At 48.3% G+C, this 19,429-nt stretch overlaps 1 protein-coding gene across 1 annotated transcript; it reads left to right on the forward strand.

Annotated features, from left to right (window-relative positions):
* The first annotated feature begins 4,301 nt into the window (after window positions 1-4,301).
* Window positions 4,302-18,683, forward strand: LOC134737328 (uncharacterized protein encoded by LINC01588-like). The gene is given in 5 exon segments (XM_063644622.1): window positions 4,302-4,504; window positions 7,056-7,297; window positions 17,199-17,563; window positions 17,747-17,816; window positions 18,311-18,683. Coding segments are annotated over 3 exon segments (465 nt in total). The 3' UTR covers window positions 17,219-17,563; window positions 17,747-17,816; window positions 18,311-18,683.
* The last annotated feature ends 746 nt before the right edge of the window (window positions 18,684-19,429 follow it).

Genomic DNA, 19,429 nt, shown 5'->3' on the forward strand with positions numbered 1-19,429 from the left:
GATATAAACTCCAATTCAAATGGACTTCAGCAAAAAAGATAATTCATCAGCACATATAACTGGAAGTTCAGGGGCTTCTACACACTGCTGAATTCAGGTGCTTCGACCGGTCATCAGGACTCAGCTCCCAGAGTTGCCTTGTCTCTGTGGCTCTTCCTCTCCCGAGAGTGGCAAGATGGCTACCGGCATCCTGAGGATCACACTGGAACAGGTTAGAAGTTCCTGTGGAAAGCTAGGCACTTTCCCAATAGTTACAAATATTACGTACATATATATACAAAGAGTCCTGGGACTGACTCATTTAACTGACATGTACCAGTCCCTGAAGGCCTTGTTGACTGGCCAGGCCTGGGTCAGTCCTGAATCTGTGTGGGGTCAGCCTCACCAGAACAGCACAGTGAGTTTGGGGGTAGGGGGACTGAATATGCAAAGAAAAGCCCGGACAACACTGAGCAGACAAAATAAAGGTTTTTTTTTCCCCCTATTACAACCAAGGCCACCTGGATTTCATAATTCCTGCCCAGAAGGCAAACCTGGCTTACTAATTTCAGTGTTCTTTATTAAAGAGACACATACAGCAGAGACACAGGAAGAGAAACCAGAAGAGGGAGGGGAGGATGGAGCCTCTAAGGGCAAGAATGCATTCTTTTTTTCTTTTTTTTTTAAATTTTGTTTTCATTTGAGACAGGGTCTCATTCTGTCACCAAGATAGAGTGCAGTGGCACAATCACAGCCCACTGCAGCCTCAGCCTCCCTGGGTTCAGGCAATCCTCCCACTGCAGCAACCTCCCCAGTAGCTGGGACTACAGGTACATCCCCATGCCTGGCTAATTTTTGTATTTTTTTTTTTTTTTTTTTTCAGAGACGGCGTTTTGCCATGGTGCCTAGGCTGGTCTCTAACTCCTAGGCTCAAGCGATCCACCCGCCTTGACCTCCCTAAGTGCTGGGATTACAGGCATAATCATGGCACCCAGCTGAGTGCTGTAAGGGTCTTTTCCAAGCTGAGTGCTGTAAGGGTCTGGGTTAGGCAAGGAAGATGCTAAGGGTGTAGCCACTTGCTGTACAGTGGAGCAGGGGCCTTAGAACTACATAGAAGAATGCAAGCAAGCTCCCCCTTTCTCTGGAGAAACAGTATCTCTATTTTCCAAGCATACATGCTATACCAGCATCCTTGGAAAGATGATCAAATAAAAGGCAGTCAGTGTGTCTGCTTGCAAGATATACAGAAATGTGGCCAGGTGCGGTGGCTCATGCCTGTAATCCCAGCACTTTGGGAGGCCAAGGCCGGCAGATCACGAGGTCAAGAGATCAAGACCAGGCTGGGTGTGGTGGCTCATGCCTGTAATCCCAGCACTTTGGGAGGCCGAGGCGGGCGGATCATGAGGTCAGGAGATCGAGACCATGGTGAAACCCCGTCTCTACAAAAAATACAACAACAAAAAAAAAATTAGCTGGGCGTGGTGGTGGGCGCCTGTAGTCTCAGCTACTCGGGAGGCTGAGGCAGGAGAATGGCGTGAACCCAGGAGGCAGAGCTTGCAGTGAGCCGAGATTGCGCCACTGCACTCCAGCCTGGGTGACAGAGCGAGACTCCGTCTCAAAAAAAAAAAAAAAAAAAGAGATCAAGACCATCCTGGCCAATATGGTGAAACCCCATCTCTACTAAAAATACAAAAATTAGCTGGGCACGGTGGCGGGTGCCTGTAGTCCCAGGTACTCGGGAGGCTGAGGCAGGAGAATCGCTCGAACCCAGGAGGCAGAGGTTGCAGTGAGCTGATCGCACCACTGCACTCCAGCCTGGTGACAGAGTGAGACTCTGCCTCAAAAAAAAAAAAAAAAAAAAAAAAAAAAAAGGAAATATATAGAAGAATGCCTTCTGAATAATCATTTCTTTTTTGAAATTGTGGCAAAATCTCCCTGGACACAAGGGATGGGTGTAAAGAGCAGTTAGGCAGAGGATGAGGGCCTGTGCCTGAGGTGTCCAAGGGCAGCCCCAGCTCCCTGCAGATCCCGTTCAGCAGGATGTGCAGATAGATCTCCCTCCCCAGGGCACAAAGCTGGGTGGGGAACAGCTGTCAGCACGAGCCACACCCCACCCCACCCTGCCCAGGCATCAGAAACCTCAGGGAAATGCCTAGATACTCTACCTCAAGGAAAACATTGAGACCCCAGAGCCAGGAGTGCCCTGTTTGTGTCTAAAAGTTGCCCCAGCCCAAATTTACACCTGGGAGGATCAGAAGGGCAATCTCTGTCTTCTCCTCAAAGAAAATCATACCCATAGTTACCACTGGGAGCAGAGTGGGCCATTTACACTCCTCATCCTACCTCACCATCACCTTAGGAAGCAGCCATTCTCCTTGTCCTTACTGTAGAGGAGGAAGCCTGGACAGCCTGCAGTTGAGGGGACCTGCACAAGCTCACAGGACTCTTCATCACCATACACCACCCTCGCCGCAAAATAAAAATGATCAAACCTGTCATGATGTCAGCAGCACCGGTGTTGGTCTTTGTGGGAAAGAAAAACACAGGCCAGGGCTGCAGCACCATTGTGTCTGCCCAGCTCTTGCAGCCTGGAGAACACTGCTGGATTCCCTCCCACACATGCTCCCAGGCTGCCTGCCTGCCTCGCTTACCTGCTCAGGGTGGGGCTTGAGGGTGGCCCCTGGGAAGAGTAAGAACTGGCCAAGACTGAGATGTCCTTCCCTCATTTAAGGTACCGCTTCTTCCCTTCTCCCGCCATCCTGGGTGCCTAGATACTTGGGATTAGAAACTAGACTGGAAATGTAATATTTCTTCGGTTTGGGGCTGAGAACTGGGGATTAGTAGGAGTTTGAGTTTATAGCACAGCCTTTTCTTACACCGTTTCCTAAAAGCACTTAAGATTACACTGGGCGCGGTGGCTTACGCCTGTAATCTCAGCACTTTGGGAGGCTGAGGCAGGTGGATCACCTGAGGTCGGGAGTTCAAGATCAGCTTGACCAACATGGTGAAACCCCATCTCTACTAAAAATACAAAAATTAGCTGGGCGTGTTGGCACGCACCTGTAGTCCCAGCTACTCGGGAGGCTGAGGCAGGAGAATCCCTTGAACCCGGGAGGCGGAGGTTGTGGTGAGCCGAGATCGCACCATTGTACTCCAGCAGCCTGGGCAACAAGAACGAAACTCCGTCTCAAAAAAAAAAAAAAAAAATTACGGTCATCTCCCAGAAAAATCAAGAAGGAAGACCCTTGGCGGTTCAACCTATAGAAGATACGTTCTCATGGAATAAACCAAAAATAATTTTTATTTTTTAAAAAATCAAGAACAGAAGTCTCCAAACATTTAAGTTTTACAAACAAATAGAATCTGAGCCACTGGGTTAAACATGACAAATGACACACAGTAACAAATACTGAAGACATCGTAATGCCAAAGCAACAGAAGCAGCACCAGAAATGTTGCTGAGGCCACCTTAATGCAAGTTGGACGTGTGGCTTTGGTTACGTGTGGTTCCAGGCCAGAGGCATGAAAGTCAGTGTTTGTGGGAAAGCCAGGAGGAAAAGCTCCTCTCCCCACCCACACCTTGTCACTCCAGGTTCTGGTGCCCCTATCTCAGGTCATGGCCTCCCATTTCACTCCTGCACCAACCCCACTCTTTTTTTTTTTTTTTTGAGACAGAGTCTCGCTCTGTCGCCCGGGCTGCAGTGCAGTGGCGCAATCTCCGCTCACTGCAAGCTCCGCCTCCCGGGTTCACGCCATTCTCCTGCCTCAGCCTCCGAGTAGCTGGGACTACAGGCGCCCGCCACCGCGCCCGGCTAATTTTTTGTATTTTTTTAGTAGAGACGGGGTTTCACCGTGGTCTCGATGTCCTGACCTCGTGATCCGCCCGCCTCGGCCTCCCAAAGTGCTGGGATTACAAGCGTGAGCCACCGCGCCCGGCCTCCAACCCCACTCTTGTAACTGCACATGCAAGATTGTGAGCGTCTTCAAAGTGCAAATATTGCCTTCTTCATTTTAGAATCCATGATGTGTTTGTGGAGAGAATGAATGAATGCTCAAACATGAATGGAGAGAGACAGAGAGGAAGGGCAGGTCTAACCAAGGAAACTTATTGTTTCCTAGAAAATCATTGATGAGCCTGGAGAGAGTTGGCTGAACAAAGGTAACAATTCTTTTATTATTATTTAACTTATTAAGTTATTAGAAAAATAAAAGAGTGAGTTGAGGTTTTTGGATTGGAAGAAGGGACCCACTGAGTTCCCTCCAGGATTGTGGAGTTTCTTTTATAGCCACATGTGGATAAGAAACTAAGGGCCACAGACCAAATGACAGATCGGATGGCAACCCTGGAAAAGCCACAGAGCGCGGCCTGTTGGAGGAAGAGGAGCAGTAGAACCTGTGTGGAGCCTGACAGAACCCAAGATGCCGTTCACGAACCGAGAGGTCTTTCAAGACCACATACAGTTCTATGACACAGACATTTCATCTTCTTGCCACTTAGCAGCGGGGCCGGTCCCTCTGTGCCTCCAAGCTCCGTGCACCATGTGGAAAACTCAGGTGTTCTGTCTCTGCCGGGATCTTCATCCTGCTGCTTATTTAACTGTCTGCTGCTTCGGGGCCTCAAGTGCCTGCTTTATCTCTTTCTCCTTTACTATCAAGTCTTTAAGCAATTTGCCAAGACAGAGAATCTCACTGGCCTGGTGGGGCTGAGCCTTCCTTCACTGGCTGACCAACCGGGAAGTGGGCTGCTGCCTGGATCAGGTGCGTGCCACAGTTCATCTAGCCGTGGCCAGAGTTCTAGGGTTATGCGTATGACCCCGTGTGTGGGCAGAGGCTCTTAGCAGGGGCTGAGAGCGTTGTAGGCATCTTGAGGGCCAGAGTCCCCAGCCCCAGATCACAGAGACAGCATGATCAAAATGTGAGGGAGCAGGGGCAGAGATTATTTGGAATAACGTGCTGAGTTTGTACACTTTTGACAATTAAAAGCCCTATGTCCCCCTGATGTCATGCATATGCTCCAGAGGAGCCACTTGGGACAAAGAATCAATAATGGGTGCTTGGTGTGCACTGAAAGCTGATAGTGTATATTTGTGGGGACTATACAGGGAGAGGAATATGAAGCCTTGACAAGATATGGTGAGTATGTATCAGTGAGGTAGGTAACTCATTCATCAGGGACTTTGCAAGGTGGCAACACTGGTTCAAAGAGATTACGAGAATAAAGATTTTGTGCACGCAGAGAACGAAAAGGAATGCAAAGTTAGATACAAAACTGGTTAATGTGCTACAGGGCAGCAAAACTATAACCTTTGGGGTAATTTATCTGACCAGATAGGAATCATTTGCATCTCTGTAGAACAAAAAAATACTTTTTTTTTTTTGAGACAGTATCTGGCTCTGTCCTCCAGGCTGGACTGCAGTAGCATGATCTTGGTTTACTGCAACCTCCACCTCCTAGGCTCAAGGCATCCTCCCACCTCAGCCTCCAGAGTAGCTGGGACTACAAGCACACACCACCATGCTCAGCTAATTTTTGCATTTTTTGTAGAGAAAGGGTTTTGCCGCCATGTTGCCCAGGCTGGTCTCAAACTCTTGAGCTCAAGCCCACCTCAGCCTCCCAAAGTGCTGGGATTACAGGCGTGAGCTCCCGTACCCAGACAGCACTTACATTTTAATAGTTTCTACACAGTGCTATCTCATGTTATTTTATTTTATTTTTTAAAATCGATAATGGGAATCTTGCTATGTTGCTCACACTAGTCTTGAACTCCTGGCCTCAAGCAATCCTTCCATCTTGGCCTCCAAAGTACTAAGGTTACAGGCATGAGCCGGGGCTCCTGGCCTAACTAATTTCAGAGTTAAGAATGTTTGGACTCTATTTTATAGTAAAAAATAAGTCAAAGCTACCTTCCCCTAGATAGCCAAATGACTCTCAGATGAGCTTGTGAGACAGTGCTTTAATTTAATATTGAAAGAACTTTTTGCTTCCCCTCCTCCAAGTTTTAATAATTCTTAACAGAGGGAAACAACAACAAAATTTTTGCTGTAGTGGGTATTAAAGAAGGGAAAACAATCATGAACGCTGGAGTCAAAATGCCCAAGGAGCGGAGGCACCAGGGTTCTCCACCTGGTTTGGAGGCGCACCAGCAGTGTGACCTGGAATCTGATCTCACTGGAGCTCAGTGTCCTCATCTATAAAATGGGCTATTGAACTACACACTTGGCATGACTTTGCCCTAAAGCTCATTTTCAAAAAAAAAAAAAAAAAAAAAATGCCACTTCCTTTTTCCCACATTAACCCTGAGAGAGAAAGGGGAAGCGGGAAGCCCGCACGTGGAAGCAATTTATTGCAGACGTTCCTGGGCTGGGAGAGGAGCCTTCTGACTGCTGCAGAGACCATCACCCGGTCCTGCACCTTTACCGGAGGTGCGGAGAACTGCTCGGCGCGCACCGGTCTCGGGCGTGTTCACGGGCTGCGCTGCCTCCGCTGCGCGCAGGACAGGAGTCGCCGGAGGCCGGTGGTGGATTTCCTCCCCGCATCTCACCTCTCCGTCCAAAGTCAAATTGCTCTTTTCTCCGCCCACGCGGGCGTGGCAGCTGATAACCGGCCGCTGGGCGTCCCCGCGCCCCTGGGGGCCCCGCCCTGCAGCTATCTCCGCGGCCCACCCCGCGGCGCCTCCCTGCAGGGCTGCTCCCCCGCCCAAACCGCCGCGGCGCGACGTCGAGCCAGCCCCGCAAAGGCAAGGCCAGGACCTCCCCGGGCGGCTGCTGCCGTGAGCCACCCCTGTTTTGTGAAACACACACTGCGGTTTCAGGCCGCACTTGCCCGTTGCCATGGGCGTTTTCTATGTTGACACAAGCAGGGACACGGAATCCCTTGACTTTGAGTTGCAGATCGTGGGTGTTGGCGTCTCCGCTGCGTTACCAGGAAGGATGGAAGGGGCTTCAGCGTCCATTCTCACTTTCCTTCTCAAGGAGTTGGCTAAGCATCAGGAGTTTTCTCTTAGGCTTCTCTCAGGTCCCCTTTCCCTGAGAGGTGAAAAGTTTTTCAGAAAGGTGAGCAGCTTTCTCTTTATTCTCAGGGACCACTTCACACACCCCTTTTTCGCCTCCAGAGTAGATGGAACCGTGGAACCATGGAATCTTGCCCTCTGGTTGTGTCTGTCATCTCCTCCTGGGACCAGAGCCACAAAAGCCACAAAAGACCCAACTCTCTCCAGGGTGCAGGCATCCCAACTAGAGGAAGCAAGGAGGCAGAGACCAAGAGGACATCAAGAGACGTTTGAACCCGCAGAGAGGGCCTGGGAACACAATGCTGAGCGTAGGTCCAACCACTGCTTCTCAGTGGGGTGGGAGAGTGGCGTGGGGAGAGTTGTGGGCATTTAGGGCAGGACAGTGCCCCCCACCCCGCTTGGGACGGGGCTGCATTGCATCATCACTGTAAGAGCATTAGCTGCCCCTGCCCCCACAACCCCTACGTATGAAATGCAAGTAGCACCTCCCCATCTTTGTGACAACCCAAAATGCCACCTCCTGTGCCCAAGCACTTTCTAGTGAGGTGTTTCCTTAGGTTGAAAACCACTGTTAGATCATTTCCTAAAATATATCTCAAAAGACATCAATTAGTTCCTTCAGATATAAGTAGGTGTTATATGAAAAGAGTAGCATGCTGGGTTTGGGAGATGGTGGGTTAAAAAGCGGAACAGGGTTTACTTACAGGACTTCTCAGAACCTTTAATATATATACATATATGTTTTGAATCACCAAGAGAGAGATGGACTATGCAGATCCCCAAATTTAATTGGCCCTGGAATTCTTTCTTTGTGGGACCCTTTTGGGTGGAACCCACCTTAGATACCTCTGAACTACATTTTGTCGTCCAGGACACTCTCTGGGGACTTCTGTGTCCTTCCCAGTGTGAAGTGCAGGAGTGAGCAGTCAAAAGGCCCTTATGTTTTTACTGAATTGAAACACCTAGAATGTGTGAAGATACCAGGAAGGAGGCCACAGCTTCAGGAAACCGCTGCAAAGATGACCTCACAAAGAAACCATTGTGGCAGGGCTCCTGGAGCACTCAAGTTGATGTGACGTGTCCTGCTCCTGAGAGCACGCAACCCTGCTGGCGCCTTGGGCTTGCATGGCTCAGGGAAAGGAAAATAGCCCAGGTGTTTGGAAGAGAAGTATGTGTGGATGGAATTATTCAAATACTGACGGATGGATTGGGTCTCGGATGGATTGGGTCTCCTCTCCTGCTGGCCCGGCAGCCTCTGCGTGGAAGGCTTTTCCCAGGAGATGGGTCACAACGGCTCTGGTGAGATGCTGGAAACATAAGCCCAGGCAGATATAATGGCAGTGAGTCACAGTAAACCAACAACCATCAGGTGCTCAGGAGGGAAGCTGAAGCCAGGGGACTCACTGTGCTGAGCTAAGCGAGGAGCAGGACTCTCCTATTGTGCAAAACACAAAGAGCAGAGTGTTCAAGTCCAAGGATCAGGTTCCTCCAAATGGAAGCCCAAGCTGTGCACGCTGAGCGCCAGGGCTGGCGATACAATCACCTGCCTCTGCCCATGCAGGAGGGTACCACCCAAACATACCTATTTCTCCCGGGGCATGGGCAGGGACCAGGGGAGACAGGGCCCTACCACTTCCCATGTAAAACTGGGTGAGCAGCCCAGCGCCCGTCAGGGCCGAAGCACCTCACCTGCACGCCCCTCCCCGCCCTGCCCAGCCTTGTAATCTGGGCTCTGCTCGCCATGTGCTCTGTGCTTGTGCAACTGCCCTTAGAGCAGAAATAAACTGTTGGCTCTTAAGTTTTTCCAGACTAACCTGACTAGCCAATGCCTGAGGCTCTGTGTTCAAGATAAAAGTGCCTAAGAAAGAAAAGTGCAGGTAGGCAGTCGCCACTTCTCCAGGGCTGGTGGGCTCTGAGGATCCTGCCTCAGCCTGCTGAACAGCCCAGAGTGGCTTTAAAAAAAAAAAAAAAAAAAAAAGCCTGAACAACCTTTTTTTGCACATGGGTCACAGTCAAGCTTCTTAAACTTGGATGACAGTAAACCTATGACTAACTGGATAATTAAAGCCACAAGTCTGGAGGCCTGGGCAGGGCTCTACTCTGGAATCTCCGGTGGCCTGTTCCATAGGCCAGCGTCCTTTGTCCTCCCCATAGCAGAAATGCTTTCGTGAGTTGGAAACCCTCTGTGGTGACCTCTACATCTTCTCAAGGTCAGTTATCCACTTGTCCATGGCTTCATGCCCCCATCCCACATCCCTGTCCACTGCATGGAAGGAGGAAATCTAACCCACCCGCCACAGTGCAGCCCACACTCCCCACCCTGCCCCGACGGGAACATGACAGAAGGTTTCCAACTAAAACCAAAGTTACTCAGCAAAGCTTCCTGCCAGGCAGCCGTGCTGGAGGGCGCAGCGTGCCTCTGTCTGCTCTTTCTGTTCTATGAAACTTCTCCGCTGCAAGCACTTGAGAGCCTCATGGCTTCCTGAGGAGGGTGGACTGAACTTCAAAGCAGACACCGCTGCAGCTAAGAAGCCCCTGGGTTGCTTCAAAGACTCTGCCTCCTCCCAGTCTGAAGCTTCTGGTGAATGTTTCTCCCTCATTTCTGAAACAACAGATAGAGCTGTTGAAGTTTACAACGTCCCCCAAGGCATTTCTGTGTTTCTGCCTTTAATCTAGGGCCCAAGTGACCACCCACAAGAATGCCCCGAACCCTGACTGCCTCAGGATGCGTCCTGCAGTTTACATTCCCGTGGTGCCTCTGCCTTCACCCCACCCTGGTGCCCCCCCTCCACTCCAGCCGTCTCTCTGGCCACCCCCGCCCCCTCCCTTCTCTCCATCATGCCAAAAAGTGCCCTCGTCCTCTGACGGTGGAAGAGGGGATTCAGTTAGGGGTCGGGATGGCCTATGAGATTTTTGTACACTATTCCAGAATAGGTGTGTGGTTGCTTTAAAAATAAAAAGAAATGCGTCTTCCAAATCTTTGAAGCCCTTTGATTTCAGGAAGCTGTGGGCCGTGTTTAGCCTGTGGCTCTGTGTGCCCCTTGGCTGCTGCTGCTTACTCCTGAGTGTGAAGTTGCTAACATAAGAAACAAGAGTAATTTGGATTTGCGCTTCTTGGTAAAAACCCCTTTCCATTCACCTGTAAAACTCTAGAGGGCAGGGGATCTCTCACATTGAGAGATCTTGGTGGTCTTGTGAGAATGCCTGGAAAATAGTAGGCATTCTCCAGTGATTGTTGTTGGATTAATGTCATTGCTTAAAGAAAAAAAAAATCAAAGAAAGTCACTCTCTCAGCTCAGGATGGTGTATTTGCAAGTATTTAGGCCAAACGTGTTGAGAAATTGCACATATACTGTGTACATCTCATGTCATCAGGAATTTATGTTACCAAACCTCTTGTTTCACCCACTATCTTATCATCTGTATTGAGCAGACTAAGACCTAGCAAACCAGATGAGCCTTCAGGAGATCTGCAGACTGATAAGGGCATTTGAGATAAAGAAATCCCACAGAGTTCTAAAACCAAAATGAAAAGTATAAAGATGATTGTCCTGTGAAGCGGCCCCAAGCCTCAGACGCCTCAGACCCATCACCATCTGCCTCTGGCCTCACTTGGGGGCTACTGAAGATGCTCAGCACAGAACCTCTTAGCTGTGGTTGTGACTTCCTGGCTGGCCAGGCCTGAAAGAGGCAGAGGAAGAAGTGCTGTGGTGAGCTCTGTGACTCAGAGGAAAGCAGCCAGGACATGACGTCCTGCGCGACTGCCTGGGGTGGCTGCAGGGAGGTGGCCTAGGGACAGATGAAGCTGCAGTGGGGACCACCTCCCCTGCAGAAGCAGCTTTCTTGTCCCTCCTCATCCAAACACACTCCAACTTAAAAAATCATTATGCATAACTCCAAAAACAGGTCCATGCTGTACCTGTGTGTGTCCTGCCAGATTTCTTTGTTCCTGGGGGAAAACAGCAGTAAACATCACATTCCTTTTCAGCGTTGAATTGCTACTGCTTAAAAGTTAAGAAAAAAAAAGTTGCAGTCAAACCATCTATTAACAGATAAATTTAAGTAAGAACGGTGCGAGTTCCTGCCAGCTGCTGGTGATGGGTTTTCCAGAAGGGAATGATATGCCGGCAAGGCAGCGATTAAGTGTGATGACAACTACCAATTTAGTGAAGGGTCAGTGGTTTTCTTGTATATTTATTTATTTCTATTTTATTTTATTTTATTTTATTTTTGAGACGGAATCTCACTCTGTTACCCACACTGGAGTGCAGTGGTGCGATCTCACCCCACTGCAACCTCTGCCTCCTGGGTTCAAGCGATTCTTCTGCCTCAGCCTCCCGAGTAGCTGTGATTACAGGCACCTGCCACCACGCCCAGCTAGTTTTTTGTATTTTCAGTAGAGACGGGGTCACACTGTGTTAACCAGAATAGTCTCAATCTCCTGACCTCATGATCTGCCTGCCTCAGCCTCCCAAAATGCTGGGATTACAGGCTTGAGCCACCATACCCAGCCATTATTTATTTTTAAATATTGAAACCCTCTGATTACTTACTTGAAATAATACCAAATAGCGTTATGGTAACAGCAAGAATTCAACCACTTCCTGGCAAGTAATAAGTATATTTCATTTTATTCTACTTTTCTAGAGTTTAGAAGTTACTTAGAAGTAAACTCTAAGTTGGGTCCACCCAGGTCTAAGGAAATCTTCCTTGGTGTCCCCTGAGTTTGCTAATCCCAAGACGGTCTCTGGGAACACTGAGCAATGAGACCAAGCCCCTGTCCCCCAGGCCATCTGCTGCCACCAAGCCAGGGCACCGGGCCTAGAGGGCTACATGTGGGTCGTAATGAGCCATCTGGTTGCCTGGCAGAAGGCATCCATGGGCAGGTGTCTGAGACACTACTGACATTACCACTGACCTTTGCCAAGAAGCAGGTTTGGTTTTATCCAGAATGGTCCAGCGTGGTGGTGAGAATGCATCTTCCTTGTCTAGGACATTTTCAGGAACCAGGCTGAAAATTCTCACCCTCAAAATTGAATTTTTGCCTGAGTAGTAGGGTCTACACTTTCCCTGGGTTGTTCTGGGACTTCATTCGACCATTTTCCTTCCCATCTGAACAAAGCGATCTCTACATACCTTCTTATCCTTGCATGTGTCCTGACCAGTCACAGGGGCAGTGTCAAGGCGTGGCTCCTGGAGGTTTTCTTTGTGTATTAGGGTTCTTCGGAGAAACAGAACTAGAAGGAGGTGTGTGTGTGTGGTGTGCGTGTGTGGTGTGCGTGTGTGGTGTGTGTGTGTGTGTGTGTATGTAAATAAAAGGAAATTTATTATGAGGAATTGGCTCCTGGGGTCATAGAGGTGGAGAAGTCCTATAATCTGCCATCTGCAAGCTGGAGACCCAGGAAAGCTAGTGATATAATACAACCCAAGCTGGAAAGCCTGGGAACCAGGGGAGCTGATGGATGAGATCTCAGTGGAGGGCTGGAGTTCAGTGCTGCAATCATGGCTCACCACATAAAATGTCCCAGGTCAAGCAGTGAGGCCGGAAAAAAGGGGCAAATTCCTCCTTCCTCTGCCTTTTGTTTTTTTTCAGGCCCTCAATGGATTGGATGATGCCCACTCTCATTGGGGAAGGCAAGTGACTTTACTGTGTCCACCCGTACAAATGCTGATTCCATCTGGAAACATCCTCCCAGACACCCAGAAACAAGGTGTCACCTGGGCACCCTGTGGCGAGTCAGGTTGACACATCAAATTAGCCATCACAACTTTGTTTTTAAAATAGAAGTGCAATTTAGGCTGGGCACAGTGTTCACACCTATAATCCCAGCACTTTGGGAGGCTGAGGTGCGCAGGTCACCTGAGCTCAGGAGTTCGAGACCAGCCTGCCCAACGTGGTGAAAACCTGTCTCTACTAAAAATACAAAAATTAGCCAGGTGTGGTGGTGTAGGCCTATAGTCCCAGCTACTCAGGAGGCTGAGGCAGGAGAATTGCTTGAACCCAGGAGACAGAGGTTGCAGTGAGCCAAGATCGGGCCACTGTACTCCAGCCTGGGTGATACAGTGAGACTCTGTCTCAAAAAAAAAAAAAGTGCAATTTAAGTAAAAAGAGTTTAATATACAACAAATATACAATGTAGCTTTACATAAAGTCTTTTAGCCATTCCTTGCTCCCAAACAAAATGCCACTCCCAAGAGTATCCTATATAGAAGTTCCGTTGTCACCACTCATTTGCTATGACATGTGTCACAAATAGTTTCTGATACAGTATCAAAGTACATACATTATTTACCTTTGGCCTGGCAGGCACAGTGGCTCATGCCTGTAATCTCAACACTTTGGGAGGCTGAGGATGGTGGACCGTTTGAGCCCAGGAGTTCAAGAGCAGCCTGGGCAACATAGCAAAACCCTGTCTCTACAAAAAATACAAAAATTAACTGGACGTGGTGGCGCATGCCAATAGTCCCACCTGCTCTGGAGGCTGAGGTGGGAGGATCCCTTGAGCTCGGGAGGTAGAGGCTGTGGTGAGCCATGATTGCACCACCGCACTCCAGCCTGGGCAACAGAGCGAGACCATGTCTCAAAAAAATTATTTACCTTTAAAAACTAAATTATAGCTCAAAGTGATTCGTGTTACAGGGTACCTCTCTGTTACTTGGGTTTAAATTTGTTTCTAGAATGGGAAAGGAGACAGTGTGAGAGCTTATAGCTTGGCTACACATCTGAGCAGAGCCAGGGAGAGGGCCCTATCTGAGCTCTCTGTCATCAGGGCTTATTGGGAGCAAGGGACAGACAGAGGGAGAAGGAAGGTGAGGACTGCCGATCCATGGCACTGTAGTAGGCTGTTATACAGCGGCAGAGAAAATAGATTCCTAAGGCTTTAGAGAGCCAGAGCCTTCCTTCTGCCTCCAACAAAAGACATCACCAAGTGTAAGGTGGATTTAGGCTCTTAAGACGTAAGGACCTCCTTTGGGGTTCTGCCTATTTGGGGGCAGAATATTAGAGCACACCCAGACCAGTCCTGCAGCCAGGACTCTACCCAGACTATAGCCTGAAGGTGCAATTTGCTTGGTCTAAGGATTTTTTTTAATGATTTGTTTTTTTTAAAATAGAGATGGGGTTTTGCAATGTTGCCCAGGCTGGTCTTGAACTCCTGGTTTTAAGTGATCCTCTTACCTCAGCCTCCTAGTGTTGGGATTACAGGCATGAGCCACCATGCCCGGCCGAAGGAATTGTAAAAATTAAATGTGCCATCATTTTAAAATTGGGAAAATTCATGTAAAATTGAGATTCCTGATTTCTTCCAAGAATCACAAGTTTCACCGTGTTTGGCAACACTAGATTGTGTTCCTACACAACAGCAGTGGGCAAGAGCACATGGTGGGTGAGCACATAGCACCCCCTCCTCTGCTCACTGCACCCCAACACTCACCCATGCAGCCCCACCCCACTTGCTTGGAGTGTCCTGCAGGCGAGGGGCCACAGTGTCACTCCCACCACAGAGTCCCACTCTCCTGTTCTCTCTGCCACTCGGAGGATGTCTAGACCTGTGTTTCCTGGACAGAAGTCAGCTCTGGGAGCCACAGTTTATTCCTTCCTTCGCCCCCACACAAACGCAAAAGCCTCCTCCCCATTTACTAAGCCAAAGAATGTCAGGATTGAATGTTTTGAAAGAAGAGTTAAAGACAGCTTTAGCCCTGGCATTCCACAGCTCCTTATTAACACAGAGACTTTTCATAACTCTGAGACAGCTGGAGACACATTTCTGTGAATTCAAAACTCCTGTGAAGGACGCTGGCCTCAAGGGTGTGGGGGAGGCTGGTCAGGATTCCTAATCTGCTCTTGGACTCAGGACAGGTGCAGCTGGTCTTCTAGACCACAGCACAATGGCAAGAAGGCCCCAGACCCTCTGGAGCAAGTCAGGGTCCAGGCACCACTGGCCCCAGGTGAGCCCAAGATGCAGGCTTCAATGCCAAATTAGCCAAGAAACAGAGAGGACCCAGGGCCCGAGCACACAGACAGCCTCGCACACACGGAATCACAAACTGATTCGCTCATGGGAGCTGACTGTGAGGGCTGACATCGCCTTTGGACTGAATTCTGTGGAATGTGCTAAAAGAGGCCTTGGAGTCAGAAAATGTTAGAGCCTAGTAAGGCACTCTAGAAAGCGTCTGCTCCAGGGTCCCCAACAGTGACTGCTCTTGATAATCATCTAAACATTTCCAAAGTACAGATTCCAGCCAGGTGTGGTGGCTCACGCCTGTAATCCCAGCTACTTGGGAGACTGAGGTGGGAGAATCGATTGAACCTGGGAGGCGGAGGTTGCAGTGAGCCGAGATTGTGCCACTGCACTCCAGCCTGGGTGACAGAGTGAGACTCTGTCTCAAAAAACAAACAAAAAACAACATACAGATTCCTAGGCTCCAGCTACCCCTGCCCCAGCACACACACACACACACACGCACACATGCACATATGCACACACATAGATTCTCATGAGCAGCCAGGTTTGGGAACCACTGATGTAGCCCAAACCTTTCCGTTCAGTTTCTCAAGTACAGTACTAGGTTCAGTGACATTTCCAAGGCCACATCGCTGGTTTCGCAGGACTGGGATTACAGTACAAGTTTCTTGACTACAACCCAGGGCTTTTCCTACAACACACTATCTCCTGGATGTACCATAAAGGAGGCTGCCGATGTACCCCAGAGATTTTTGGATGTGAAGAGAGGGTAAGAAGCATAGCTTTTGTGCTTGTAAAGTAAACCAAGGTAATTTTCCCCAATATTGGCCTCAGTCTCAAGTCTCTCTAGGCAAGAGATCCTGCCTCTAGCTTTATAATTACTACAGTTTCCCTTGTTTTTTGAGAGGGGATGAAAAGTACTGTACGTGTGTGGAGACTTCTCTGTGCCTCAGTTTACCTCTATTTATTTATTTATTTATTTATTTAGAGACGGAGTCTCGCTCTGTCACCTAAGCTGGAGTGCAGTGGCGCGATCTTGGCTCACTGCAAGCTCTGCCTCCCGAGTTCATGCTATTCTCCTGCCTCAGCCTCCCAAGTAGCTGGGACTACAGGCACCCACCAGTACGCCCACCTAATTTTTTTGTATTTTTAGTAGAGACGGGGTTTCACTGTATTAGCCAGGATGGTCTCGATCTCCTGACCTCATGATCCACCCATCTTGGCCTCCCAAAGTACTGGGATTATAGGCGTGAGCCACCATGCCCGGCCAGTTTACCTCTATTTAAAATGGAGAGAGTGCCCAGCACCCTTCTACCTTCTCCCTTGGGGCTCTGCAGATTGACCACATGCAAAGATTGACCACACAGATTGATTGACCTGTGAAACCCCAAGGCAGAAAAAGAAGCTTTCTGTGCCCACACAGAGGTGTTCTTAAAGTCAGGGTTGCTCTTGGCACACATATTAATAATCCTGATGTCTAGGTACCATTGCAGATCCTTTGGTTCCCCTCTATCCATTCCAGGAAAGACTGCCTGTCTTCTCCGAGTTTCTTGAGGGCTGATGAAATATTTCCTGAATGTGATCTCAGAAGGAATCCCAGTTTTGAGGGACCAAACAAGATTTTTAAAAAATTAAATACTACTACTAAATAGCTGGTATTGAGTTAATGCTAAGTGCCAGGCATTATGCAAAACACTTTACATGCATTGTGGCATTTAATCCTCACTACAACCCTAGTGAAATAAATATCAATATAATTAAAAGTATAAATATGAATGAAGTGTTTTAATAGTCTTATTTTACAGATGTGGAAAATGAGGCTCAGAAAAGTTAATGTGCCCAAGATCACACAGCTGCTAAATGACAGAGCCACGATTCAATTCACATAGTCATCTCTAGAGGCAAATCTCTGGTAAAGAGGTTGATGACTGGTCACTGTCGTCACGAACTTGACCTTTTCTGCAGCACTGCCTAGTACTTTCCCAGTACAGTGTTCTGCCCTGACACAGCCAAGGCCAAGGGCAGTGTAGGCACAGCAGCCGTGACTCTCTGCTGGGAGGTTAACAGCTCCATTAGTTCAGGGACTGCCTGACCCAGCCTGACCAAATTAGAGCAAGTAATGGGTGTGACATAATTTGACATGTACATTGTTAATTGAACCCAGTGGGAGATGATTTTAAATAGAGGCGAATACCACGCTGTGAACTATTTGGGTTATGAAGCTCTTATTCTCTTATCCTTGCAGGAGAAAGAATTGTGCCATGAAAAATGGAAAACTCCCGAGAAGCTGTTCCAGCGTCAGGAGAGCAGCAGACAAGCTGGACTGGGGAAGATTCTTCCTGGAAGTTTCAGAGATTTCACTCTCATTTCCTAGCATCTTACTCCCAAATCCTCTCCAAGCCCAAATCAAGAACCACAGACTCTAGTCATCTTTCCCCCAGAGACTTCCTAACTGGGGGACTGGAAACCCCCATTACAAAGCCTGCCCTCGTAAGACGGCAAAACAGGCACCGCTTCAAGTCCCCAAATGCAGCCCTCACAGCAGCCTCCCTTTCTGAGGTTCAAAGAACCAAGAGCCCACCTCGGGTCCTCGATGAGGGACTCATGCAGGTGCAGTCTCTCTGGGCATCACCCTATGCCCAACTCCTAGGCCTCTTCCCTCCTCACGATCAAAACTTACCTGTCCTGTTTCCTGTGCCCTCCTACTTGCTTCCTGAGCTTCATAAAGAGTACGAGTGCCCCATGTGCTACTGCCACCGATCCTAATGGCTTATGATGTGTTTATCCTCTCAGGCAAGACCTGCAGAGTGTATGACACATAACCAGCACCCAAGAAATGTCTACCGAGGAATTAATGAATGAGGTAAGTTGAGTGAATGAAGCAAAAGTTTTTCAGGAAATCCCGCGCCTTACCGCAAATCAGTAAGTCTAATAATACTGGGTTTCAGGCTACTGAAAATGAAATTTGAGAGCAATACACCTTTTGGGAGCAATTTGCCTTTTAAAATATTAAAGTCCTTTAAATAACACTACCTGGTGAAGATGACAAGGAAAAATACAGGGCATAGGGTGGCCTCCCCACAGGCGTTTTTCTTCTTTTCTCTTACCTAACAGGGTCCCATACTTCCCAGTCATGCTGTTCGCAGGGATTAACATTGTTGCAATTCTCTGGGTAGACCCTGGGAGGTTTAAGCCAACCAGTGACCCCCATCATGCTAGCCCCAGAGAATGGCTTAGGGATAGTCACCCAACGCAGGCCAATGCAAGGTGACTTTGCCAGGGGCTTCTGGGAAAGAAGTTTCCTTTCTCTGAGGAAACGTGAATAAGGACGTCCATAACTCAGGTTGTGTCTGGCAGCCATCTTGTGATCATCTGGCAAGACAGCCCAAGAATAAAGCCGTCACCATGGAGACTAAGAAGAGACAGAAAGACACTGGGTCTTCATTGACTCGTCCAGCTGTACATGAGGCCTTACCTGAAGCCCACGTGACCTCTGGACTTCTCACTTACATGACAGAATAAAGCTCTTTTTTGTTTAGACCAAATAAATACATAATACAATTACATAATCCCTTGATTCCTTTTTATGACTGAGCTCAGAGACTATATTTTGTCATTTTAAATCACCTTTATCTTACAGTTTATTTAACTGAAACAAATAAACAAACCAAAACACGCCAGTTTTTCACTCCTCTGTCAAAGCCTTTCCAAGATCACTAAGCTTGTGATGTCCTGGGTGAATGAAGAAGTAACAGTGTTTTCAACAAAATAGAAGCTTATTTCTCTCTCATATAAAAGAAGGCTGGAGTCAGGCTGGTATGGGAGCTACAGCGTCATCAAAGTTCTATCTTTTCGTCCTGCCATCCTTAGAATATGGCTTTCATCTTCAAGATCACTTCCTAAGCTATGAGGATGCAAAGGTATAAGAATGACATAGTGGACTTTGGGGACTTGGTGTCGGGGGAAGTCGGGAGGGGTGAAGGATAAGAGACAACATATTGGGTACAGTGTACACTGCTCTAAAATCTCAGAAATCACCACTAAAGAACCTATCCATGGAATCAAAAACCACCTATACCCCCAAAACTATTGAAATAAAACTAAAAATTAATTTTAAAAAAAAGATAACTTCACGGTCCAATGTGACAGCTAGAGCTCCAACCACCATGTTAATCTTCCTTTTCCAGAAAGGCATGGAAGGAAGGGAGAAGGAGAAAAAGGAGTCTGTCAGTAGTCTCACTGGCCCTCAGGCTGCAAATGTGAATTCCAAGTGTAGTCTTTCAGCTGAGCACACTGCCACCCAGATTAAAATCTGGGTTATGTGACTAAGGAAAAAGAGCAGACTGGATATTGGATAGGCAACTAACAGTCTCTGCCCCACCCTACTTAACAAACTGGCCCAGCTTCTGTGTTCGGATCTGATGCTTGGTGCCTGCAGCTCCAAGGAGACCCCATGGTTCAAGCTGCAATTACTCG

The sequence above is a fragment of the Symphalangus syndactylus genome, chromosome 8 (assembly GCF_028878055.3).
Source record: "Symphalangus syndactylus isolate Jambi chromosome 8, NHGRI_mSymSyn1-v2.1_pri, whole genome shotgun sequence".
Classification (NCBI taxonomy): Eukaryota; Metazoa; Chordata; class Mammalia; order Primates; family Hylobatidae; genus Symphalangus; species Symphalangus syndactylus.